This window comes from Rhinopithecus roxellana, chromosome 4 (assembly GCF_007565055.1).
Source record: "Rhinopithecus roxellana isolate Shanxi Qingling chromosome 4, ASM756505v1, whole genome shotgun sequence".
Classification (NCBI taxonomy): domain Eukaryota; kingdom Metazoa; phylum Chordata; class Mammalia; order Primates; family Cercopithecidae; genus Rhinopithecus; species Rhinopithecus roxellana.
In genome coordinates, this window is record NC_044552.1 from 4,377,183 (window position 1) to 4,404,757 (window position 27,575).

The 27,575-nt window shown below is 42.2% G+C and overlaps 1 protein-coding gene across 4 annotated transcripts in view; it reads right to left on the bottom strand.

Annotated features, from left to right (window-relative positions):
* JARID2 (jumonji and AT-rich interaction domain containing 2) overlaps positions 1–27,575 on the bottom strand; it is a 280,018-nt gene that overhangs the window by 105,996 nt on the left and 146,447 nt on the right. For 3 of the 4 annotated variants that reach the window (XM_030929317.1, XM_010376397.2, XM_030929316.1), the window contains exon 3: positions 5,919–6,060. The exons of the other annotated variant lie outside the window; for it this stretch is intronic. Coding sequence is in view for 2 of the 3 variants with exons in the window: in XM_010376397.2 (XP_010374699.1) it covers positions 5,919–6,060 (142 nt within the window). In the remaining variant the exon portion in view is untranslated. The remainder of the gene's footprint in view (positions 1–5,918; positions 6,061–27,575) is intronic. 4 annotated transcript variants of the gene reach the window in all.

Consider the following 27,575-nt stretch of genomic DNA (forward strand, 5'->3'; position numbering starts at 1 on the left):
AAAAAAAAAAAAGAATATAGTTAATAAGGGATCTCAACACTAAACACTAGGGGGTCTCTCCCTAAGGTGAAGCTATGACTAATGTATGAACAGCCACGATGTTATCTGCTCACACCACCACTCTTGCCTGCTCCATTCAGGCAAACATCAGGTAGTACCAAGCTCAGCAGGGGAAATTTACACCACACACCACAGGGTCCTTCCAGTGACTCAGTAACTTCAAAAGAGGGAGTACCCATACATTTCCATCTGCCTACAGATGGCTGTGGTAGGGCTGACAGAGAGGAAAGATATAAATCATCATTTGTGTATTTTAAAAACCCTCTGAAACACGTCAGAGAAGTCTCGAAAGGATGTGCATACTCACATGTAGCAATTCATGTGTCACATATACTGACAATGGCCACTAACATCTAACACAAAGAGTACTGTTTGTACATCAGAATTATTTTTATTTATTTATTTATTTATTCGCTTATTTAATCTTTTTCGAGACAGAGTCTGGCTCTGTCCCCCTGGATGGAGTGTGATGGCGCGATCACAGCTAACTGCAACCTCCGTCTCCCAGACTCAAACGATCCTGTCATCTCCCCCTCCTATAGCTGGGACTACAGGCTCATGCCAACAGGCCCAGCTAATGTTTTTTGTATTTTTTGGAAGAAATGGAGTTTCACCATATTGCCCACGCACGTCTCTTCAACTCCTGGACTCAAGCGACCGGCCCACCTCAGCCTCCCGAAGTGCTGGGGTTATAGGCATGAGCCATTGCACCCGACCAATATACCAAAATTCTCTTCAAGAATTAATTTCTTCAGGTCACAAAACACCATCAGGCAGTTACTACTGTGATCCAAATATTTCAGATGAGAGAACTAAGGCCCAGACATATTATATTATACAACCTGTCCAACAGGTATTATACAAGACCCGTTGATTTACACAAGTAAATGTTCAAGATACAATGATAAGTCACACAGCCTGGCCCCAGTCTATATACTCTTTATGCTGCACCATAGTCTCCGTAAGACCCACTTAAGAATCACCATTCTCTTGCAATTTTTCCTACCCTCTTCCCCCCACTCACCCACAGATAAAATATAAACAGTTAATCTTGCTCTCTATTTTAGCGGCCAACTCAGATGATCTCTTTTTTGAATCGTATATTTCAGATCTCGTATTTACTTACACCTAAAAAAATGCCATCACCAAATTCATTGCACTTTGTCTTTTCATTCCTCAAACAAATCATCCTCATCTCCACAACCATCCTTCTGAAGAGTTTCTGACCACTAGTCCACACCCGAACCACCATACTCCGTCCATTCTGGTTTCTACACATACTGAAGAGACCGATGTGGCAAACACACACTTTACAAGAAGAACTGAGTGGAATAAAAGGGCAACATGAGAGACACAGGCAGGGCCGCCTTCACATTCAGAACAGGATGAAAGTCTCTGTAATGGTTCCATTTTAAACAATATAAATTATAAACTATGTAAATATATCATTAAAAAAACAACCTCACCTCCCACAATGATCAAAAGAAAAAGACAAACAACATCCAGAACTAAAAACAAGACTCGGCCTTCAGGGTCCAACCAGCACAGAATCTCTCCGGTCACCTTTTCTTGGGCTGCCCTTTCCACGAACGCAGCAGAGAGATTCTGAAGCGGGCTGGCTTTCCCTTTTGTCAACAGGCACCTCAGATGACCTTTCGATGGCTAGGTAAAAATATACCAGTTTTGGTTTTGACTTTTTTGTTGTTGTTGTTGTTATAGTTGCCTCTATAAAGAAAAACTCTGAGGAAGAGAATCAGAAACGAGAAAACTCCAAAACCCTGAAGAACTCTGGACTCCACTGGTTTCTATCACTAAAAAGATCCCCAGTGTCAAGTAAAGGCACTGGCAGTAAATACAGCAATATCTGACTCAGGGGGTTTTCTGCAGAAAAATAACACTTAGTAAACACACGGATGTTTTAACTGAAGAATTAAAACATGTTATTAGCATCATCAGAAAAATGTAATTGCTTCAAGGTACAGGTTGGAAAAGTAGACTGGATAAGGCTGGAACTAAGGCTACCATCAGTCTTCATCATAGATTTTTATTTTCCGTAAGAATGAAGTCAAGCACATAAAATCCCTCTCAGTCTTCCCCTTTCCCCATCACCCTACTGTAGACAAAAGGCATATATTTTGCTGATGATTCGAAAATCATGCACAAAAAAGGATGTGTAGAGTAGGAGTAATTAAATGTACAAGAATAGCTAACTAGCAATTCATATCATTCTAAAAAATAAAAGAGAAAATGCTCTTTCCAAAGCACTCCATAAATTACGACCCTGTCATATGATTTGAATGTGGCCCCCCAAAGCTCAAATGTTGGAAACTTAATCTCCAATCCAACAGTGCTGAGAGGGTGAGATCTTAAGAAGTGATTACATCATGAGGGATCTGCCCTCGTGAATGGAATAATGTCACTATCTAGGGAGTGGGTTTGTTATAAATGCAAGCCTAGACAGGCGTGGAGGCATATGACTAACTGTAGTCCCAGCTACTCAGGAGTCTGCGGCACAAGGATCCCTTCAGCCCAGACATTAGAGAACACAGTAAGTTATGATCACACCACTACATTCCAGCCTGGGTAACAGAGCCAGCTACTTGGGAGGCTGAGGCAGGAGAATGGCGTGAACCCGGGAGGCGGAGCTCTTTAAAAACTAAACTTTAAAAAAAAAAAACAAAAACAAACCAAGCTTAGCACTTTCTTCTGCTCTCTTGCCAAGTTATAATGCAGCAAGAAGGCTCTCGCCAGATGCAGTCCCTCAGTCTTTGAATACCAAGCTTCCAGAAATATAAGCCAATAAATTTCTGTATTTTTAAAGTTACCCAGTCTCAGCAATTCTGTGATAGCAACATGAAACAAACTACAACAATATGAATTTTTAAGAATCAGTATTTTCTCTTACAAAGTCTAAAGGCCAAAAGAGAATGTAAATGGTCAATCTTAAAAGTTCTTCCCCGCTGGGCACAGTGGCTCACACCTGTAATCCCAACACTTTGGGAGGCAGAGGTGGGTGGGTCACCTGAAGTAAGGAGTTTGAGACCAGCCTGATCAATATGGAGAAACCCTGCATCTACTAAAACTACAAAATTAGCCGGGCATGGTGGCACATGCCTGCAATCCCAGCTACTCGAAGGCTGAAGCAGAAGAATCCCTTGAACCCGGGAGGCAGAGTTTGCGGTGAGATCGCGCCATTGCACTCCAGCCTGGTCAACAAGAGTGAGGAGAGAAAAAAAAAAAAACCTTTTCCCATGTATAATGTTTAGGAAATTTTAAACTCACAAGTAAAAATTAGCATCTGTTCAACAATCCACTAATGTTATTTTAAAATAGCCATTACAGGTAGTTACTTTAGACTCAACTTCTCATCTTCAGAGTCAGCACATTCCATTACCCTATTAGAAAAGTCATTCTGTATGTGAGTTGAAGACAGGTTATGTATTACAGTTTCAACAGTATACTACCCAAGCTCTGGAAATTCAGGTCCCAAGTCATTTACTCTGCTTTTGAAGGCAGGGTTCATCCCAATCCACTAAATACTGAAGGATCAAAACAAAGCAGTGCTTTAAGGCCTTAAGTTTTAAGTTATCATTTTATGCTTGCTACATACCCTGCAACAACACAGGAAATGCATGCTCTGCCTGGGTGTGGTGGCTCACGCCTATAATCCCAGCACTTTCAGAGGTGAGTGGATCACTTGAGGCCGGGAGTTCAAGGCCAGCCTGGCCAACATGGCAAAACCCCATCTCTACTAAAATACAAAAATTAGCCAGGTATGGTGATATGTGCCTGTAATCCCAGCTACTCGGGAGGCTGAGGCATGAGAATCACTTGAATCCAAGAGGCAAAGACTGCAGTGAGCTGAGATCGCACCACTGCACTCCAGCCTGGGTGACAGAGTAAGACTCTTGTCTCCCTCAACCCCCACAAAAAATAAATGCATACCCTAATGACACTACGTATTTGAAGGCTACAAAATCTTTCTCCTATAATCAAGAGTGCCCCAGACCATCCTCAAAATCTACCCAAGCCTATCAAACCTTAATCCACATAAAACCTTGATGAGACCAAAACCAAGTTAGCAGGTTGCAATGAATCCTTAATTCAGTAAGATAATTGACACAAGAATAATTAAAAAGGATTTGCCATGGCTAAGTTTTCCTTCAGCCAACTCTGAAAAGAGTTCCTCTTTTCTACTACCCTAAAAAATTCCAGTTAAATGACTGCTTCGCACTCAGGTGCCACATGACACTGTGGTCTGATACAAAGAGAAAGCTAGCAGCACTATCTTCTGAGAGAATCACAATGAGTTAGGGACAGAGTCCCTCCTTAAGAATGAAGCCTACAACACACATCACTGCACCTGGATGCTGACCAGCCCTCAGACAGAAGTGAGGGTGATGGCCAGCCACATAGCTAAAGGAGTGGGTGCCCAGACTCAGAGAATTCTGCTCCCCAAATGGAGATGAAAGTTGATGCCAGATGCCCAGGTTGGAGGCATGGATAATATTATCACACATTCCAATATATTTACTGACACAATTTTTTACACATCCTTAAAATCACTCTCTTGTGATAATTCATGTTTTAAACTGGAATCGGGAGTGTTTGTTACGGAATATCTGTAATATAATAGGTTCATCACTGAGACACTCTTTTTAAAGGAGTGACATACAAAGCTCAGCATACGGGAAGATCCTAACTATACTAACAATGACTCTTATGACATCTTCTAAGACAAAGTGCTGAGGATGAAGAGAAAATGAGAGAAGCATACAGATTCAATGTATTTAAAAGGCTATTTAAAAGACGACACCTCGTGATGGAGAAAATAAAGACTTTGAGCTATGCATCTCAAATTTCCGATCTGAAAACAGGAATTTTAAATATCTACACATGGCTAATCTTGTCCTTTTCTCTTAATTTTTCACTCTACTCTGTTCTTCTTTAGATAGACACACGTAGATTGTTTCTGAAAAGTAAATTCTCCAGAATGAGTAGACACAGACGGCAGACAAGGGGTTGTTTTTTTTTTTTTTTTCTTTTCCTTCAATCTCTGAAACTAACAAATTCTAAGAAAAAGTCATGAAGCTAGTCATCCAGGTAAACATAAAGAGAACAAAGGGAAATATAAATTCTAAGAGGGAAAAAAAAGGAAATAACAGGTATGAAGTACGGTAGATACTAGGCAAAGGGTTTCAAAAACACCCAAGTAAAATCATTATTATAAAATGTCACTGCCACTGTTTGACCATGAAACCACAAACTCTTATCAAACTACTAAAGCCAACTTCCTTACCAAACTATCTTAAGCTTATTTAGGAAAGCCACATAAAAATAACTGCTGTTCTAAGTTTTAAGCACCAATTCCACAGCTACTAACTTGGAACTTGGTTAAACAGCAAGGGATTAAAAATACACAGTGTAATTTCAGCTTTCTTGACAAGGAAAAAACGTCTCAGAAACACCACATTTACTTCTTCAAATTTTTAGAAAGATCTCTTTTCAGAAGTGGCAAAACATCACCTAATATATATATTCCTCAAGATGACGGCTGCTAAGAATCAATTAAAATGAACAGTTAAGACAGGCATTACAAGCTGGCAACTCTTTGGCTAACTGTGCCAGCAAGAACACGTGTTGTTCAGTCCAGAGTACTTTTTTTTCCCATTTTTAATTATAACTATTAAACAACACTTAGAAAGCAGGACATTTGTTACAAAACCTCATAATTCTAGCTCCTCTACGAAAATCAAAAGATTGGGTGAGTGGGCTCACATTATCATGTGGTGAAAACTGGCACCTGAGTTTGCAGTCCCTGGTTGAAGGTACCAATATTTGCAGCCTTGGGTACTAACCTTTTCCTCGACGGCCCTTCTTCAAAATCTGAAGAACTAACATCGTTGCTAGTGGAGGACACTTGGGATGCATCGTCCTTTTCATTCTCTGACTGTTCTGATGCTGGTCCTAATCCCTTAGACTGGTCATTACCAAGGAGCCCTACAGGTGAGAAAAGGGGACAAACACTTAAATACATCACATCAGGAGGCAGCACTTTACCACAGTCAACCCTACACAACGCTGGTGAAGACAGACAAGAATATGGACACAAGAGAACGGAAAAGCACGTATCTCTTTTGAATGGGTGGAGAAAAGTAAAACCTCATTCTATTTGACACCTTTAAAGAGAGTGAAATGCCTAAGAGGGAAACAATTTCAGCAGTAAGAAATTCGACCAGAAATTTGGAGTTGTAATGCTATACTTGAGGATTCGTTTTTAAAGAGTACGTAAACATCTTTTGCGGCTAAAGGGTTGAAAGGAAGAAAGGAGTATCTGTTATCAAACTAGTCACTCTTGAAGTGGTAAATATTGACTCTACAGATACTGAAATCCTTTCTGGAATTGCCTGCAGGAACCAGTACCTGCCACACAAGAAAAGGCAGCCTTATCTTTGTAGCCACGTCTCAGACATTAACTAGAAATCCTACTCCACTTGTTTTCCTTCATAGCCATCTATAAGATTAGATTGTAACCAGATTTGCCTTTGATCATCTCAAAGGATAAGGATTCTCTATGATAGCAGATGCTAAGCAGGGGAGTCTTGGTGCCCATGGATGTGCTTTTAGTAACCAAAATGTGGAAAGAAGCTGCGGGCCCTTGGGGCGCTAAAAAGCAGCTGTATAGTAACTGATATGGAAGTATTTTAACCAGCAGTAAGGTCACACTATAGGGAAACGGGTGAATAAAAAAGCCTCAGAGTCCCTTACATCAATGTAGGTTCTGCCAACAAGAAGCTTCCAGTGATACTCATGTCCACAGCGACTAGACCCGCTGTCCACTGTCTAGCCACCACCCTCGAAGGCAACCAGAGCTGAGCAGTAACAGCACTGCTAGCACAGCATCTGCAGTTTTATGGTGCTTGATCTTGAAGCCAAAAATACAGAGTGGCCCCTTGATTTTTGCTCTTCTAGTCCTTCCACCAATTTTATGCACACTTCATTCCTCTGTATTAAGTCTTTTTGACTGAAGTATCTCAGAAAGTGACTTCTGTTAATTGTACTAAACACTATGTAGAACACAGTGTTCTAAGTATTTGATTAAAAAAACATATAAACATTCTGAATGAACACATCAACAAAGCCCTGGGACCTAGCTTGTTTCTGCTTGCATTTCCCCAGTTATCTATTTTTACATCATTTCAGAGTATGAGTGATAACATAAGGTTGAAAATAAAACACATAGTTATTTACTTCAACAAATGAGGCTTTAAGAGTTGTGACTACAATACAGAAATAGAAACGTATAAAATCCCCCAAAGAAAATGCTGGGAGTTTGCACTGTGAGGGCAAAAGGAGACAACTGTATGGAAATCTAAGAATCCAAGGATAAAAGCGTGGCCAGTGTTTCAGAGACTGAATCCATGTTCTCCATTACAGTAGGCACTAGTCATGTGCAGCTACTGAGCACCTGAAATATGCCTAGTGTGGAAGAGGAAATAAATTTTAATTTTACTTAATTGTAATTTAATATCAGAACGTAACATGTCATTGATAATGTTATATTAATTGTGGAAATATTTTGGATTAGATTAAATCAAATATATTAACATTGATTTCACCTACTTTTGAGTGTGACTACAGAAACTAAAATTACGTATATAGTGTAAATAGTATCTTTACTGATAGGCACTAAGTTAGAGCACATTAGAAGTGTCACTGTGTGAGTGGGGTATCCCCTCCCCCACCCAATTAGGATACAGGCGACATTTAACCGAGATGAGAGTTGGCCAAGGAAGATATTTATCTTATCTGTAAAAAGAGAAGATGGATAAATTATCACAGAGAAAACAGATAGAAAACTGAAAATAAAAATGCTGGTTAAAGACCCAGATGTAAAATTTAGAAGGAAAAAAAAGAGGATGGACATCGTACATATGTATCGTCTTGGTTGAGTTCAAATTTTTCTTTTTGCTTTTAAGACAGGGTCTCACTCTGTTGCCCAGGCTGGAGGGCAGTGGCACAATCATAGCTTACTGCAGACTTGACCTCCTGGGCTCAAGAAATCCTCCTGCCTCAGTTGAGACTGCAGACACATGTATAACATAATGGAGAATAAAGCACAGAAAGCAAAAAAGGGATCAATTCTGAATTTATCCATCCATTTGCTTAACAAATACCATATGCCAGGGCACTGGGGATACAGGTTAATCAAAATCTAAAATTAAGAGAGACAAAAGCAGACATATGTATCACTCAGTAGTAAGTGAAGAAAAGAAAGTGCTGGAGAGGATAGTAAGTGAGCCAATGGAGCCAGCCGGCAAGCTTGCAATACCAAAACAAGAACAAGAAAGTTGGGATTTGCAGTAAGCCTGAAAACAGGTAGTGGTGATGGACAAAGAGGACAAGGAGGAAGAAGAGCTATACTGGTATCAAAAAGAAACTAAACAAGGACTAGGCACAGCTCAGGAAGACTGGGAAAGGCTCCTATACCCTTTGGTACATATCAGCAGCTGAAGTCTTAGCTGAATAAGAGGTGAATGCATGAAAGAATGACTGAACAAATGATTTAGCGTGGACTACTGTAAGAAAGTTAAGCTTTTTGTTGACAGCTTTGCTGTCAAAAGAATCTGGATGACTGTAAAGAGAAGTGCTTCTCAAACTTGAGCATGCATGTGAATCACCCCCCAAGTGTCCCCTGTTCTAACACATTCCCAGGTGACACTGATGCTGCTTTGGCTGCTCTGGGGTGTTTTTTTTTTTTTTTTTGGCGGGGGAGGGGGGGGAGACGACTGGGGGTGGAGGGACAAGGTCTTACTCTGTCACCCATGCTAGAGTGCAGTAACATGCTCACAACAGCCTCAGCCTCCTAGGCTCAAGCAGTCCTCCTATCTCAGCCTTGAGACTGGCTGGGACTACAAGTGTGCACCACCACGCCCCACTAATTTTTTTTTCTTTCTTTTTTTTTGTAAATACATGGGGTCTTGCTTTGTTGCCAAGGCTGGTCTCAAACTCCTGGGTTCAAGTAATCCTCTCCTGTTTCTACCTCCCAAAGTGTTGGAATTACAGGAGTGAAAACCACACATGGCCTCATGTACCTTTTACCAATAATTTTGCAGGAAAAAAAAAAAAGACGCTTGCCTGCAAAATGTCACAGAGTTACAAGAATCAGCTAACGTGGCAAACAGAGACTCAAAAAAGTAACAGTGGAAAAAATGTGCATGTCTAAGAAGCATAAATGTAAAGAGACGTATAATGCTCTCCCCAACTACCCTCTCACCCTGCAAATCAATTGCCTAAGTAAAAATTAGGGGTAATTTTACGAAGATATTTTAAACACGAAAAATACCTAGGAATATTAAACGATTTTATGTGCACAAAATGCAAAACAGATAAGGCTACTCTGAGAAGGCATGACTGAGCACAAAGAAATCAAAGTACTGACTCCATTGTTCCAGGCCCTCATCAAACTAAATCTCCAGAGAACTCCGAGTTTTCCACCGTTCTGAGGATTGCAATGAGTATCTGAACTAGAGGAGACATGGGCTTCTCCTGAATCACATTCTCGTTCCAGATTCATAAAATGGGGCCCATACATAAGGAACTACCTTTATACAAACTAAAGGGCCACAGGTTTTTTTAATTGTGTGTTCTGGTTTTGTTGTTGTTGTTTTCCCCTTGAGACAGAGTCTCACTCTGTCACAAGGCTGGAGTGCAGTGTCACTATCTTGGCTCACTACAACCTCCGCCTCCTGGGTTCAAGCGATACTCCTGCCTCAGCCTCTTGAGTAGCTGAGACTACAGGCGTTTGCTACCATGCTCAGCTAATGTTTGTATTTTTAGTAGACAGGGTTTCACCACGACGGCCAGGATGGTCTTGATCTCTTGAACTTGTGACCCGCCTGCCTCAGCCTCCCAAAGTGCTAGGATTACATACATGAGCCACCGCGCCTGGCCAGGATCATAGATTTTACTGGCCCTTATGAAGGCGTAAGACTGACTTTGTTCTGCACATGATCAACTTTTGCAATCTGAGTACTTCCATTCTGTATATATCAGTCCAGAAAACATTTACATTTATTTATAGTCAGACAGCCTACATGGTTGAATAAACCTGGGCTTTTTCTTTATCTACCCCCCCACCCCCCCCCCCACCAACTGCCCCAATCAATCTCCACTGTACTGGCTACAACATTTCATTTTGAATGTTTAAAGCCCAGTTATACAGCCTGCCCAATCCAGGAGGGCCAGGTCAGCAAGACGGAATACGATGCCACAGGGCAACAGAGTCATTATTACAACATTAGCCAAGCTAATGTGCTGCCTTTTCTTTCCCCTAACAAAGCCCTGCCACCAATTGTTAAAATTATTATTTTTAGTCAACGAGAAATAATGAAATGGCATCCCCTCCTTCACACACTCAAACCGTTTTTATTTTTCCAACCCCCTCCCCCACCCCGACCAATACAAACCTTTGTTGGGGAGAGGAGGTTAAACAGGGGAAATTGAATGAATGGCCCAAAGATTCAGTCTATCCCATTAGCATTTGTTCTCCTCTATTAATATTCAGTAGGTTGAACTTAAATTAAACCATGTCTATTGTCTTTCACAAAAGCAATAAATATGAGCTGAAAATTGTAAATCATTGCAGTAAAGGCGGCTTGGTTACTGTGCCTGCAACCTCAGCTAGTCACCATCAGCTGACGGGAGAAGTGCGTCTGGGATCCAAGACCATTTAGCCACAAGGCAGTGTCCATTTGTGCAGCCGAGAACTCTAAAGAAATTGAACACAACAGAACCCTGCCATCAGCAGCTCTGCACCCTCAGGAGCTTTTCACCCCATCTCCCAAATTAGCAAGAAATGAAAAGACCGCACAAAACAATACAACAAAACAGGATTCTTTCTGAGTCTGGAACAGCAGCATCAAAATGGAATAGGAATTCCTGCTGTTCTTGGAAACTGGAGATACTAGTGTATGGCCATCTCCCTCTTGCTTTATATGATGGGTGTTGGGAAAACTGAAACACAAATTAGGCCAAAGATTCTTTTAGCTGAAGGAACTTCGAAAGCAACCAAAGAGAACGACAGATTTCGGAACACAAATGTATGGACAGAAGACAATTCTTTTCTAACATCTGAAAAAAAGGCGGGGGGGGGGGGGGGGGGGGGGGACTAGAGCATGTAGCCTGTATCATTTTATGATGTTTTAGACACAAAGAAGTTTTACCGGTCCTCTCTCAATAGCTACACATACATGACAATAGAAAACCAAAGGAAAAGCCAATGGCTCTATTCCACAAAAGCAATGCCAAAAGAAGGGTTAAAAAGAAAGGAAAAACAAGGAGGGCTTTGAGGCTGTTCCAGGGCTTCTAAAACATCTGGAGCACACCAAAGTCATTAGCATATTAGGGTGAGTCAATGTATGTAGCTTTGTTGTAGAAAAGATGCACAAAAGGTAATTCTGTATCATAGAGCCAATGCCGTCTGTCACCCTGTCACTGTAAGACAAGGTTATCACATTACATATCAAACAGTCAAGCATCCAAAGAGAGCTTTCATTTTCAGCAGTAGTGTGTGTGTGTGTGTGTGTGTGTGTGTGTGTGTGTGTGTGTGTGTGTGTGTGTGTTTGCAGCACTTTAAGTTGATAGAAAAATTATAAAAGCAGCCCCTATGGCTGAGGTAGGGCCCTCTCTGAGGTCATCAGAATGCATAGTTTGCTGCCATTGATAGTGAAAAATAAATGTTATGTTCACTCAGGTTTTGCAAAGAGAAAAAAAATGAATTGCGTTTTAAGCAGGGTAGGCATTCCGATGCCAGGGCAGATCTGGCTTTGCGCCTGCTTGGCATGGTCAGTATGAACATGGAGTTTGCCCACCTCTGTACACATGCAGGTCAATATGTGAAGCTTCCAGTGGAGCACAGAGCTCCAGGGAGAGGGGCGAGCAGGGCACAGGGTCTGCAGAGCACAGCCCAGGCTTGTCCACTGACATGCTCACCAGATCAACACACTGGTGTGGCTGAGAACAAATGCCAGTCACGAGGCAGGATGTCGGTGGCACACTTGTGGTCAACGAGGCGCAAATGAAAGTGGTTTCATACCTCAGCTTATGGAAAATAATGATCCCTTTCCCTCATGAGACCAGCCCCTGAGCCGACTAGGGCTCCCCTTTGTCTACTATCAAATCAGCTATGGAGATTTCCCATTCCAGTCAAGACAAGACAATCCAAAAACACCCCACCCATCACCCCTTAAAACAGTCCTAAGATTTGGAGGCAGGGATGGGGAGGATGAATACGTGGACACAGGGGACATATTTTTGTTACATTTAACCCCTGCAAAAACAGATGTAAATACTGATTTGTAAATCAACAATCTCACAAGAGCTCTCTCACCACCACCAGAATCTATACCTTGACACACCTTCAACAATCTATACCTCTTTTGCATGCACAATTTTTTGAGAAAGTGTTAGATACTAAGACCTGACACGGTGGTCATTATTAACACGGAAAAGTTGGGTCACTGGGTAGATAAGAAAAATGCCTGACTCTATCCTTTTTTTCCTATTTCAGAACCAAGTAAATGACTACCTTTGGGCAAGATGGGACCCTGGGCCCCAGAAGGCAATAAATGCCTTGAGCTACAAAGAACAAGCCTAGCAGACATGTCCTATTTCCTCAGAGGAAAAGGTAAGCAGAACACTGCTACTACTAGATAGAATGGGCCCTATTCTGGCTATCTAGACCCCAAATGATTGAGAACCACCCACCAAAAGACAAAAGATCTCCCCTTCACACATCCTAACCAACAATCCCAGGGGGACAGAAAACACTGCTCACTAAGAGGCTCCAACGAAAATAAATAAAAATAGACAAGGCTGACAGTTTAACTTTACTCAACACAAAATCTCTCACAAAAACAAAGAGCCGTAATCTTCAGGAAAGATTTCCCAACCAGCCCAGAGCTATTTAAACTCTGATGATCACCACTAGGAACATAATGTACTGCTCATTTTGGCACAACTCCCTTTTACTTCTTTGGGGCAAGGGCTCATCCTCCCTATTCTCTTCCCCTCTTCACTCCCTTCTTCATCCTTAGTATGACCTTTATAACAATCAGAACAAGTGCAGAACCTAGAATAATAATAATGACTGAATTATAAACACCCACGATGCTCTACAATCAGCAGTTCTAGTTTTGTGTCCAATGCCATGGCTACTCCATCCCAGGCCGTAACTGCTCTGGGTCGACACTTCATCTCAACGCCCTTTTAATTTTACACTGACAACACAGTCAAACACACACCCACCAGACACCCTAGTTATAAATACCCACCAAAACATAAACCCCTGGAATCCCCTAGGATATGCAACTCAAGCTTCCATCAGCTCAAGAAAAGAATTCCACACCACAGAGGGCCCACAACTGACCACCTCCAAGGTCAAAAGCCGCCTACAGAAGGGAACTGACCCAAGGCAACAGTGGACTTAGGCTGGTGTGTAACCATGAGCGGCAGAACAATGGCATCACGCAGAGGAAGGGAACTCAGTCACAAGAAGGAGACAGCAATACAAGGGCATTTTTTTTTTTTTTTTTTGAGATTTTTTTCTAAGACAGATAAATGAGCCCAACATGTGGAAAGTCTTGTGTTCAGATAAACTGACAGGCCCAAATCTGATTTCTCATCTCACAGAATTTGCACTCCTCAAAGGGAGAGGTCCATGAACACAGCACGTTCACAGATAGCTAATGATACTCTTCTGCCTTCAAGTAATTACAAGTGTGTATGTATTTAGGTCTCTAAAGCTTCCTATCATCTTTACCCCACAAATGTAAGGTACCAAAAGAAACCAGCTATCCAATTTGAGCCAGGCTCTCCAATGATAGGCAAAGCTGCTGCTTTTACTCAATCGACAAGTGCCATAAAGTTATCGGTTTGTGTACTAATCTGTAATGATAAACAGGCAAAGCTCCACAAACTTTGTGTCCTGATTGACACCATAATTTGTACATAAATAAACAGCCACACCCGTTGCCCTGAAACCTCTCCGGGCTGCCTTCATTCCCTAGGATAAAAGGAATCTCTTGGAAGTTCTAAGTTCTGTTTTCTTTGTAGCATGACTTGGAGGGACAGTAGTTACCCAGTTTCCTTATTACCTCACTCACATATCAAGAAATCAACTGCCCTCCCACTTTTCAGATGAATATATTCAGAAAGGATTAAGTAGTCCATTCAAAGTAAAAAAACAAAAAACCTGCTGACAACAAATAACTTTAGAAAGGCCTACTGCCTACCAGAGAAGCATTCTTTCCACTACTGAAATATAATGCATGAAAGCAGTACAGAAAGCATCACTATAGGAATGTGGCTATGGAATCTGCTAAGATTTGAGGCACCAAACATTGAAGGTTCCTCAAAATCATCTGTGTTTACAGACAGTAATACAGACATGAATTAATGCATGAAATTCGGGAGAAGAATCAAGAGCACTAGAAGTTTAAAGCTTTTAGGTCTCAATCTAGAATCACTTCAGATCTCAGGATCTATTTGCATGCCTCAGTTTCCTCCATCTTTCAAGGAAAGAAGATGGAGGTAGAAAAAGGAAGGATTAATGGAAATGAAAGCAAACATGCTGTTTATGAAGGAAACCAGAGCTATGGTGAGGATGAACTAATTAACTTTAATCAAACATTTATTTTTAAATGCTGGGAAATGATCTAATAAATTAGAAATAAAATAAAAGGGACCAGCTATAGCTGGATGGCATTCAGTCTCCAGAGAAATGTCTAAATTCATACAAGCCTGACTGAAACTGCAGATTTGGCCAAAATGGTCAACAGAGCTTAATGCTTTAAGAGCGACATTAATTCTCTCTTGTAAATTTCCACAGTGCCTTTGCAGGAGCCACCATTGCCCCAGGGAGGATATCAAAGCTAAAAGAATATTAATATTAAGCAAATCGCAACACTTTTTACATAGTCTCTCATATATATATATATAGCACCTTGCCATCCACAACGGATTTAATCAGGACCCCAGCAGGGAAACCCACAAAGGCCTATTTCTCCAACAAAAGCCATACCAGCCTGAAACAAATCTAGAGCTATTTGGTTTGTCTTTTATTTATAGGAACAGACCTTCTATCCCAGGTTCCTCAAGATAAGCCACCAAAAACTGCACCTGACAGACCCGTGGAGCAGCCATCCTCAGAGCCGGATCATTGCAGAGAGACAGAGAGGAAGAAGGACAGAGGGAGGGAGGGAGGAAGAGCGCAGTGAGGCAGGCTCCGGAGCACTTGTCAACAATCCTCCCCTGTACGTAATAAGCAAGCGGCAGTGCAGATTCCGCGCGGCAATAGGACGGCCAGAACAGCAATGGGGCCGAGGGGGAGGGGAGGCAGCCAGGAGAGAAGGTTATTTATGTGCATGGGAGGGAATCGAACACCAAAGAGGAGGGGTCTCCGGCTGGCTCCCCCCACCCTGATAAATTAAAATGAGAAAAAGGAAAAGAGCCACTAGCTTTTCATCCTGCCATTTCCCCAACCTGCAATGCAGACAAATCCGAAGTATAGAATTTCTGACATATGGGGGGGAGGGGGACATTCACAGTTTAATTGTGCACACTTTTGTGTCCCCAGCCGGTCAGATGCCCCCACCCCATTGCCAAGCACACCCCACCCCCAAGGACAGCGGGCTCCAGGGCGCAGTTTCAATGGCATCCCTTTTTAATATCATAATCTGTGTCATTCAGCACTTGCCTTTTATTTATTTTTATTTGTTTTTTTGGCTGGGAAACCTGGGCAGCTCTCCAGACAGACTGCAGAAATCTCCTTCCACATGCTCCTCCTCCAGCCCGCCCTCCCCCTTCCTCCAATTCCAGCTTCCAGGGAGCCTCATTACTTATGAAGTGACCGCATGGGCCACCGCCGCCCCCACCAACAACACAGGGGCACCCCTCCCCCTGCCCTGCGCAGGCCCCTCCCTGAGGCACATAAATTGATCTAATCTAATCAAACAGAAGCTGTTTTCTCTCATTGTTTCTTGAGGATCTTTCACAGAACCGGCTCTGTGGTCTGGCAGCTGCTGGGAGGGGTGAAAAAGGCAGGAGTCCAACTGAGGGCTGGCCAGCTCCCTGGCCTCAGACAACTGGAGTACACATCTCCTTTCATATGTTATAGCTTTTTGATTTTTAAAGTCAATTCTCTTGAAGCCTTTGAACTTCAACCAGCAATGATAATGTCCAAAACACATGCTCTCAACACTACCACACGCTTCTCTTCATGCCCTTCCAAGGGGAGGAAGACGGTGGCCAAGCCCACATAGCACTGGAAGTTCTCCTGAGATGCATTCAGAGGAACTGGAAACATGCCTTACTAATACTTCCAGCTTCTTGTTTCCTAGTTGTTGAACCATCTAACTAGGCCCTTCTGGGTTCTCATACTACACACACAGTAACTTATTTATACCGCACAAAAACCCTGAAGGTAGATATCAACTTTGCTCAGGAGTGAAGTCACCCAGGCTAGCAAGTAATCAAGGCCAACTGGATATTCTCTCCACAATGGCCAACTCTTGTTTTGTAAGTCATTAAAGCTCATGTACATGCCAGAACTTCTTACATCAAAAATATATAAACATCAATATATATACATATACATATACAAACACACACACACAGAGACATCAGGAAGGTAGAATATGGTCCTCCTTAGTGTCTAGTTGATATCCACCACTTTAAAATCAGGATTATACATAGGGCCTCAGAGATACTCTACTACAATTCCCCCACGTTAATAGATGATGAAGCTGTGGCTAAAAACAAGTTTGTCTCTTAGCAAAGGTCACAGAGCTAGCTCGTATGTCTCAACAGACAGAAGGCTATCCGAGAATCCAGTGGCACTGGGGAAGAAGGGGTGGGGTAACCTCAATATACAATTCCCTACAGAACACAGAGGGCTGGAAAAGAGTTGCTCTCCAATAGTTCCCAGGGGAGCCCCCAGGGTGAGCCCCCAAAGCAGACCCTTATTTAGTGCTCTACAGTGCAGCATGCTCCTGTTAACAGTGAACAAGTGTTTGGCATGCATCCCACTGCAGCATAAGTCATACAGAATCAATTAAAGGACATTCAGGGGATGACTATTTGGCCTTTTTCCTCTTCCTTCTACTGGGACACGTCTTTTGGCTCCTTCAGTGATCAACAGCACCCAAAGCACAGAACTGGAAAGGAGACCTGAAGCAGATATTCTTATGAATGCTAATTCTTAGCAAGGTTAGTGAGAAAAGTAGAAACCCTGAGACAAACAGTTGGCCAGAAATGAAGTTTCAGAATCATGTATGATTAGTGGTTTTCCTGAACACCCCCAGTTCTGTCACTCAAACACTGAGAGTGCACACAGGTATCAGCAGTAATAAACACTATCTGCCCCTTCCCTATCTCCACTGCTTCCTTCTCTTCTAGTCAACTAAAGAGAAACAGGTATTTAAATTTTAAGAAATAAGAAAAGCCTAACCATCATCATTACTTCCTGATCATGCAGGCAATATTTCCTAAAATACAGTACATGCAAGTCAGTCCTGTGTCTGTCCGCCGGGAAGGAGACTTAACAAAACTCTCCGTTGAGAATACCCGTAAGTTTTAGCCTGTTTAGATGAAATGTTGGTCCCCTACTAAAGAAGAAACACGCAAACTACCATATTAGACTTACAGCATCCTCTGGAAGGCCAAGAATAACACTAAGAAATACGTTCCATTTAGAAATAACAACACAACTTGCAATACTTAAAGATAAGAAAGAGGAGAGGGCTAAAAGACTGGGGAAGAACTTTTCTTTGCTCCATCCATGTTCATTAATAGGACGAAGGCACCACCATCTAAGTTTCAATAGTGGAATGTCAGAGCAAGTCATAAATCTTAAACGAAAGTCCTCTGGACAATCAGTCCACTCTAATTTTGAAGGATATGAAGAGTATCTGTGAACCCGCAGCCAAACCCAACTACTCAAACATAAACTAAAGCCTTGCCTATGTGCTAACTTTTTTATATTATAACATAAACATATATAAATAGCACTTTGTTTCACTGCATTTGATTATAAACTTTACAAAACAGTTCCAATGGGACTTGGGCTTTTTCCAACTCAACATCAAGTTACTAAGATCTATCCACAACCTTGCTTATATCTCTTGCCTACCGATTTTTCATTATTATACAAATGGAGTAGTTATACTACTACACAACTGATAAATGGTGGGTATTCCACCATGATTCTCATGTCCAAGGGCATCTAAGGTGCTTCTAGTTTATTGCTATCGTGAACCATGCTGCAAGTCCTCTCTGCAAGTCTCCTGGAAATCATGCACTAGAGTTTCTCTTAGATATTTAGGACTGGAAGTGGTAGATATCCTTGGATATGCAAATGTTCAAATTTACAAGTTGAATGGCAAATCAGTTTCCAAAGCAGGTGTCAACTTTTGATTTTGCACCAGTAATGTTACCACTGTAATCTCAAAATGTTTAAAGACCTTCTATAACCTGTCACAAGAGAGACCTCTAATTCAGGAGAAGTCAGAATTTTCAGAAGGGATCTCATATTCACAGAAATTCTATGCAGCCAACTAGGTTCATGGCTGCCATCCACCTAATTATCACCTCAACCCTAGGACCAATCCAGTTGGTGCCTAGGTATTTCAGTACCATACAACTAATAATTTCCCCAAAACTACTAATCACAAAGGAGGGGTAGGGTGGTGTGGATTATCGTGTGATAGAAGAGAGTACAAGGTTATGGTGCCAGATAATTTCACATAATACAGAATTTTAATGGTCACACAGCATTAGCCATGTATTTGTAATGGTATTTCTGTATTATTTGGATGAAATTATGTAGTACTGACCACATCACACAGGGTGTGATAGAAGTCAATGCAGAAAGGTGATCTACTGTGCTAATATTTGACTTTCAAAAACATTAAAGTGTGGGCATTCTATGGCAGCAGTATAGTAATAATAAATATTACTTGTTGGAATTTTATTTAAATAAAAGTTAATACGCTGGCACTATACCAACCAGAATTAGGTACACACAGAGTCTGGCTTGAACGCTTTCCAAGAAAGCTTGGTAATTCCTGAAACACCAACAGTGCTGAACTCTGCCAACATGACAAGGCCACACTGTACAATTATAAAATAATACCAATAATTACAAGAACGTAGTAGGGTGACCTGGACTGGGTGACAGTATGCAAACTTGTGAAACTAACTGGGTTGTTAATACTACAATTAATGTACTCGTTCAAATTCAGACAACACTGTAGCCCTCCTTATCTGCGTTTTACATTTCCAAGGTTTCAGTCAGCCGTGGTCAACCAAGGTCTGAGAATAGTAAATTTACAAATCCCCAAAATAAACAATTCATAAGTTTTAAATTGCACAACATTTCGTGTAGCATGCTGAAACCTTGAACTATCCTGCCCAGGACGTGAATGATCTGCACTGTATAGTATTTATGTATAGGAAAAAAACACAGCATATATAGGGTTTGGTAATAGCGACAGTTTCAGGCTTCCACTGAGGGTACTGAAATGTATCACCTGTGGATATGGGAGGACTACTGCATTCTCCATGAATTTTTTAAATTAAAAAATATTGACTTACTTGATAAACATCTTGCACTAAAAACCTTAGTGGATCACAGCACATACAGCTATGATTAAGAATGATTAAGAAAAATCATAAGACTTCTCTCTGCCTCAGCTTCCTCGCCTGTTAAATGGAAATAAGGACAACACTGGTTGGGGGCATTAATTACACAAGTAAAAGGGTTTGTGAAACACTGTAAACATATAGGACTATCTACATGCATTCATAAGCTTCTATGGTAATAAAATACCCAAATTTTGGTTCAATATATCTTGTTGGCTTTTTGGTTGGAAGAAGAAACACATAATAAAACGTACTTAACATATTTGAAGGTGATCCAGTTAATGAATTTTAAAAGGTGAACACAGAAATAATGCCAAGTCAAACAAGATGATCAACCTTTTTCAGAATATTCTGAAAACATTACTTAATAGTATAAAATTGAACCAGAATCACAAAAAAAGCTGTTTACCTACTTAGGAATAGTGAAGAAAGGAAAACTGTATATTAAAAGCGCTGAGGCCAGGCACAGTGGCTCACGCCTATAATCCCAACACTTACGGAGGCCAAGGCAGGCGGATCACAAGGTCAGGAGATCGAGACCATCCTGGCCAACATGGTGAAACCTTGTCTCTACTTAAATACAAACAATTAGCCAGGCATGGTGGTGCATGCCTGTAGTCCCAGCTACTCGGGAGGCTGAGGCAGGGCAATCACTTGAAGTCAAGAGGCGGACACTGCAGTGAGCTGAGATCTCGCCACTGCACTCCAGCCCTGGCAACAGAGTGAGAATCAGTCTCAAAAAAGGACTGGGAGTGGTGGCTCACACCTGGAATCCCAGCACTTTGGGAGGTTGATGTGGACAGATCACCTGAGGTCGGGAGTTAGAGACTAGCCTGACCAATATGGAGAAATCCCATCTCTACTAAAAATACAAAATTAGGCCGAGCATGGTGGCTCACACCTGTAATCCCAGCACTTTGGGAGGCCCAGGCAGGCGGATCACATGGTCAGGAGATTGAGATCATGCTGGCTAACATGATGAAACTTCATCTCTACTAAAAATACAAAAAATCAGCTGGGCAAGGTGGCGTGTGCCTGTAGTCCCAACTACTCAGGACTCCTGGAGGTTGCAGTGAGCCGAGATCACACCATTGCACTCCAGCCTGGGCAACGAGCAAAAATTCCATCCCCTCCACCCCAAAAAAAGCATTGAAACAAAAGGCTGATAGGTCAAAACTGAAGAGTGAGTAATCACCTCTTCAAATTTCTGACTCTGACAAAAGTAGTACTCCCGTGTGCTGCTAGTGTGATTAACTGATAAAATCTTTCAAAAGAGCAACTTGGAAATGGAGGCTAACAAATCTGTAATCTGGTAATTTCTAGAAATTAATACTAACAAACCAATAACAGAAGCAACGATTTGCTTCTAATAATTAGTTTGTTGGTTAATACAACAAATTAACGACAGAAGCGAAAATTTAAATGTAGCTTGTTTTAATTATTTTGTCTTTGGTTTAAATTCTATGTCCATTTCAAAAAAAAAAAAAAAAAAGAATTCTTCTACATCGGTTTCCTGAGCCATGCAATAGACCAATCAGCAATGCTTTGGTTCTGAATTACTGCATATAGCCACTGGGGTAGCTGGGTTGAGTCCTACATGTGCCGCAGCTGACACATTCTCTCTATTACTTGACCCTTGGAGCTTTAAGGCCTCTGCACATGCTGTTCCCTTTTCTGACTATTCTCTCCTCTGCCTAGAGAGCGTCTGCTCTTCTTTCCATTTGACAGGTGCTATTCCAATATAATTTCAAAAGGTACGAAGGTAACATTTACTCAACTGTCATGTTCCTTCAAGAAGAAGATTTAGTCTTGATCATCTTTTGTTTTGTTTTGTTTTGAGCCAGGGTCTTGCTCTGTGTCCCAGGCTGCAGTCCAGTAGCGCGATCTAGGTTCACTACAGCGTCGACCTTCCGGGCTCAACCAATCCTCCCACCTCAGCCTCCCAAGTAGCTGTACTACATACAGGGAGGCGCCACCACACCCAGCTAATTTTTTATATTTTTTGTGGAGATGGTGTTTCACTATGTTGCCCAGGCCTGAAGCGATCCTCCCGAGGCACCCCAGCCTCACAAAGTGCTGGGATTATGAGCGTGAGCCACTGCATTGGCCTTGCTCGTCTCAATAACCCTCACAATGCTGCAATGCATTTATGCTGTTGAAGAGTAAGCGGTGTCTCAGGGCCAATCCAGGGCTGCGTAAGCCTGAGGTGCTCTTATCTGGGAAGCCCCACGCTACGTACAATGCACCTAACATTCAGCATTCTCTGGGAAAGGCAAATGTGTAAAAAAAACTCTTCATCTCTTTATGTTTGAAATTATTAGACTAGAAATGGCTCATATAATTTACAATGAATTATGATATCTCAACACTCACTGATTAAAATGAGAAATTCCTAGGAAGTAGAAGACCTCATCTTCAGATTCTGAGATGAAATAGAATTTCACGAGCACTGAATATAACACGCAGAAATCTACACATATAATGTTTTCTAGATATTTAGGTCTTTATTAATTTCAATTTTCCAATTTTTGCTTCTTTGTTTGCAGGCTGATTTTGTTTCTGTAACTAAAGCAGTTTTGTGTCTTTCTCAAAATACGTGCCTTTTATATCCTGCTAACATAACCTCATTCTGTTACTAAACATTTAAATAAATGTCAAAACTACCTAGAATCCTCCTCCTCTTATTTACGCAGTGAAATCATCCAAGTCCCAATATACCAGTAATCACTGTTAACAATTTCGTGTATATTCTTCCTGGCATTTTCCTTAAAAGCTTCATATATCATGGAGAAGACCAGAAATAACCCAAGTGCTGTGATAAATATGGAACACCATTTCTGGTATTCTCTCCAGTGGCAATCTTTACAGTTTTCTGAAATCTTGAATTTTTCCACAATTCAGATGACTTTCTTTAGTAATATGCTGAAAGGAAATTTTAAAATTTACATGGTATCACAGGGAAACTGGCTGTGTCAACAGCACAGAAGTAGAGTCAATCACAAGAGAATTACTCAATGATGGAAATGAGATGGAGCTACCAACATTATTTACATGGAGCTAAGGGAAAACCTAGATAAGGTAAATGACAAAGGCAGACAAAGATAATTTTGAACTCAGCAATAAATTGCTAGGTTGTAGTTCATTATATTCTCAATATAGTGGCATGGATACCATGGGAAAACATATTCTAACATTGCCCAAAAGACTAAAAGGCATTTGAGTAAAATATCAATTTTTTTTTTTAACTTTGTCAGAACTGTCTACATAATACACCATGAGGATAGTTGAAAGACTACCCAGGAAGACTTCCTGCCAAAAGCAAGAACAAACAGAGCATAGGGATACACGCGAAGAATTTTACCACCATTTCATGCTTATCCTGTCTCTATGGCGACATTAACTTGATTCGCATGCCTTTTTAATTTTACATTAACCAAAACCAAATCAAATACAACATTCAGTCTGTTGGCCAGCCATGGTGGCTCACACCTACAATCCCAGCACTTTGGGAGGCCGAGGTGGGCAGATCACTTGAGGTCAGGAGTTCGAGACCAGTCTGGCCAACATGGTGAAACCACATCTCTACCACAAATACAAAAATTAACTGGTCATGATGGTGGGCGCCTGTAACCCCCACTACTGGGGAGGCTGAGGCATGAGAATTGCCTGAACCTAGGAGGTGGAGGTTACAATGAGCGAAGATCGTACCACTGCACTCCAGCAGCCTGGGCAACGAAGCGAGACCCTGTCTCAAAAAAAAAAAAAGTCTCTCAATCACGACAGCAAAGCTCCAAAAGTTCAAGCAGCACAGGCAGTTAGTGGCTACTATATATATAGGACAACACAGACACAGAATGTTTCCAACATCACACAAAGTTCTGCTGGGTAGCAATGACCTATACTGCTGACCATGCTGACCAACATGTCTGCCGCCATGTCTGCAGCAGTCCCTCATCCCTCTGCTGTCCCCTGTTACAAGTTTAGAACCCCCTCCTCACCACCTCCCCCATACACTGGGCAAGTCAGACAGAAGGTGAATCCTTTTCAGGGGGCAAATGCAGCAGCAGGCTGACAAATCACCTTAAATTCAGTAGCAGATGGCTCGAGGTGGTAATCAGTCTAGCTTGCAGGGGAGTGGAGAAGGGGAAATAGAGACTGGAACTGTTAAAGAGCCACAGGCTTATTCAGAAAACTAAAAACTGTAGGGAAAACTTCACACACAAACGAATATCCCAAAGGGTGATTTTTATGAGAAATGGTTTTAGGCCACCTTACTGTGGCTGGCCAGTAAAGGAAGGACAGCAATCATCAACTAACACTCTGGACAAAGTGCCACTAAAACCTAGGCCGAGTTGGACTCACATTTTGCCACCTCCAGACACACACACACACACACACACACACCACTCTGGGATCACTGTATTGGTGCCTTCACAGACCAAAGGACAGGGTCAGTAGCTATGAAGGGCACATTTCCTCCAGAATACTTCTCATTCGCTTCCCTCCAAATTCTGCAAAATCATGCAAATGCTTCCCTGACCCCAAAGCATGAGAGAGCTAGCAAAGTGGGAGAGCAGGAGCATGCCTTCAACTTCCTGATGCCACTCACCACCGAAACAACACCAAATGGGACCAAGGGATCCAGTGTTTTGTTTTACATAAGGAGGATGCCAGTGAAGGCATCATTTGCTCACAGACATCCAGTTACTGGTAGAACTAGAATTACCATCCAATGTCAGTGCCCATTCCAACATATCAAATTTTTGATGCATTCAATATTGCTTGAGGTGGCTACAGTCCAGGAATTCTGGTTTAATATGATTTGACAGATTGCAAAGTGAATGGTTGCATAACACAGCCTTTATCATTTCTAAAAAGCTGCCTAAAATAGATAGGCCTTAAGAATTTTCTTTTGTTGACCCTAACATAGAGCTTGTCCCCATCACATGCTCTCCCACAGTCACTTTCTCCCCTCTGTCTGTCTCGGGCCTCCCCGCTGACCCAGCTGGAACAGATCTAGCCTCCATTACATACCACATACTGGCTCTGAAACTCTCTGCTAGGACTCCTCAGAGACTTCAGAATCCAATACTCTGTGCCCTGCTAAGGGTGGGGTACCCCTCCTATACAAACCTAACACCAACTACGCCTACAGGGCAGCTTTCACCAACACCACTGAGGATGCCTTGCTGGTGAAAACTAGAGAGGCAATCCTTCCTTCTATGCCTGCCAGAGCCGCAGCGCTCTCGGCTCGCTTGCCAAGTCCTAGGGTGAGGCCTAATTACAAGACACTGGCATTCAGAACCTAGGAAGGAGGCAAAGCAACTTGAAAACCGTTCCTTAGGTGTCCTGCTTCATGACAAAGCTACAGCACAAATAGGAAGTCATGGGGTAATGTATATCTACAACCTCAGTAATGATCACCCTTTTAAATGTTTATATTCTTCCAGGCACTAAGAACCTGAAATAAATCAACTGCATTAATCATAAGAATAACACATCTGAGGGAGGGGGAAAAAAAAAGGAGTATCTCATTTTCTGAGATGGAAAACAATAAACAAACCAAACAGAATGGTGGTATCAAGTTTGATGGTTCTTTGAACCCTTGGTGGGACCTTGGGCTATACTTATAGGGATGACAGTCTGATTCTTCAACAATTTCCACTAGCAGAGCTGGAGGACTGTGGCCTACTGGACCCTAGCTGGCAGGAGGGTAGATGCCCAGCCATTCTCTCCAGGAAATCTCTGATGGTCTGTATTCACAGCTCCAGGGACAACCCAGCCCACCTTCAGTTTTACAGAGCACACACGAGAAGGCCCAGCTTGCGTTCTCAGAGATGTCCTGAGCTCTGTCAACAACTGCCTACCCCGACAAAAGGACAGGCAATCCCTTGCACAGAGGTTCTCACAGAGGGGCTAAGAAATCGGCCAGCAGGGATGTCAACATCCACTACCAAGAACAGCCACTTGATGGCAATCTTAACCTATTCCCTTGGAATTCGTCCATAAAGGGAGACCCCAGAAGGCTAGAAGCACCAAGCATGAGCTGCACAATGTGGACAGTGCTAGGAACGACGTCCCTGCTTGACCTGAGTGTGCGGCAGTGCAGCGATGAAAGGATAAAGAACCCCACATCAACATGCTCTGTTGGGTTCTTCTCCATCTCCAGGCTTCTCTGGGGACTAGGCAGAAGTGGCTACAGGCTCTGCAGTCAGACAGCTCAGGAGCATGGAAACCTCTTGAGCTCCATGGCACATTCACCTTGGGTTTCTCGTCAGACTGAAATGCAAGTGAGACAGATGGCAACAAACATGAGAAGAAATCAATGGCAAGCTCCTCCTCCTTACCGTGGAAACTTGTTCTCTGAAATACGGAAGGGGAGGAGACAGGGGGTGAAAAAAGTCGACTTTCCTTAGAAGGTGGGACACCTGTTGAATAAAGCACTCAAGCACTGCCCTCTTCATTTAAGTTGTCCAAGAAGGAAACTAAAAGCCATGTGCATCTCGTGGGGAAAAAAAAAAGGCTCTCCAGTTAAAAACAGAAATACACTGTAAATTGCTGCTCTACACACTTCTATTTTTGGTAGTAGGAAGATGAACTGAAGTGCTCTCTGAAACATCAAAACATCAAAGGGTGGGAGGGGGTCCACACCATCATATTACCATAGAATAGTCCACTGTCTTAGCTAGGATAATGACACGTTTCCGCAGAGGGTTCGACCTCACTTTGTGTGGTGGTTTCCCAACTCCTGGCTTCTCCATTTATAAAAAGAGTTCAGGCAGAGTGGAGAGTTTGCCAACATTTTCCTCAGAGGGATTCAGAAAGTGCCAGCTGAGAGCCTTCCAGCTCACCCTTTAAAACTCTGTAACACTTTCCAACTGAGCAAACTGGAAGGCCCTTTCAAATGACACTAGGAACAAAGTCATCTCACGGAGGTTACACTGCTGGGGGAGCCCCTAGGGAACAAATCAGTCTAGATTCATTGTTCTAAATTCACTCTAGAAGGTGACAAGATGCTATTTTTCAAATATGCATTCAAAAGCATGGGTCCCTTGGTGAAAACCCCAATCACATGGGACGGAAGGAGACTATCAAAAATAACAGGGTTCCAGCCTGGGCAATATATTGGCACCCCATCTCTACCAAAACATTTAAAAATCAGCCAGGCGTGGTGACACGTGCCTATAGTCCCATCCACTCAGAAGGCTGAGGTGGGAGGATTGCTGGCAGCGGTGCGCGTAAGCTGCAGTGAGCTGAGATCGCACCACTGCACTACAGCCTGGGCAACAGAAAAAATAAAAACAAATAGTTAAATAAATTGATTAACTATATAAGACAGTTAAATAAATGATTGCAAAATGGTAGACCTTGGACTGCCTTCATGTATTAGATGGCAGCATAACTTTGAAAGCCATGGAAAGCTAAAAGGAGACGACCACTTCAGAGACTGTCAGAAGCCAGCCTGGGAGCCTCAGTGCACATGGCCTTTCCAGTCACCAAGATGGCAGTACCAAGCATGACCAAGCACCCACCTATCTGCAAAAAGAAAACAGGGACTCATTTAAGGATTACCCAGATGACAAGGGCAGGGCAGATCACACAGGAAGACAACCTGTATACAGAAAGAGCTGAACCAGCCATTAGCTCCAAAGCATAAATGAGGCAAGAACACTAGTAACAGGTCAGGGAGAAAAGCCATGAGGTCTGAAGGCATGCAGGGCATGAGTTACCCTGAAACACAAGAGACAGCTCTCCTTGGATGTCAATGGCAGGGTACAGGTTTGGCCTTGCCAATTTATAATCAAGGATGGGAT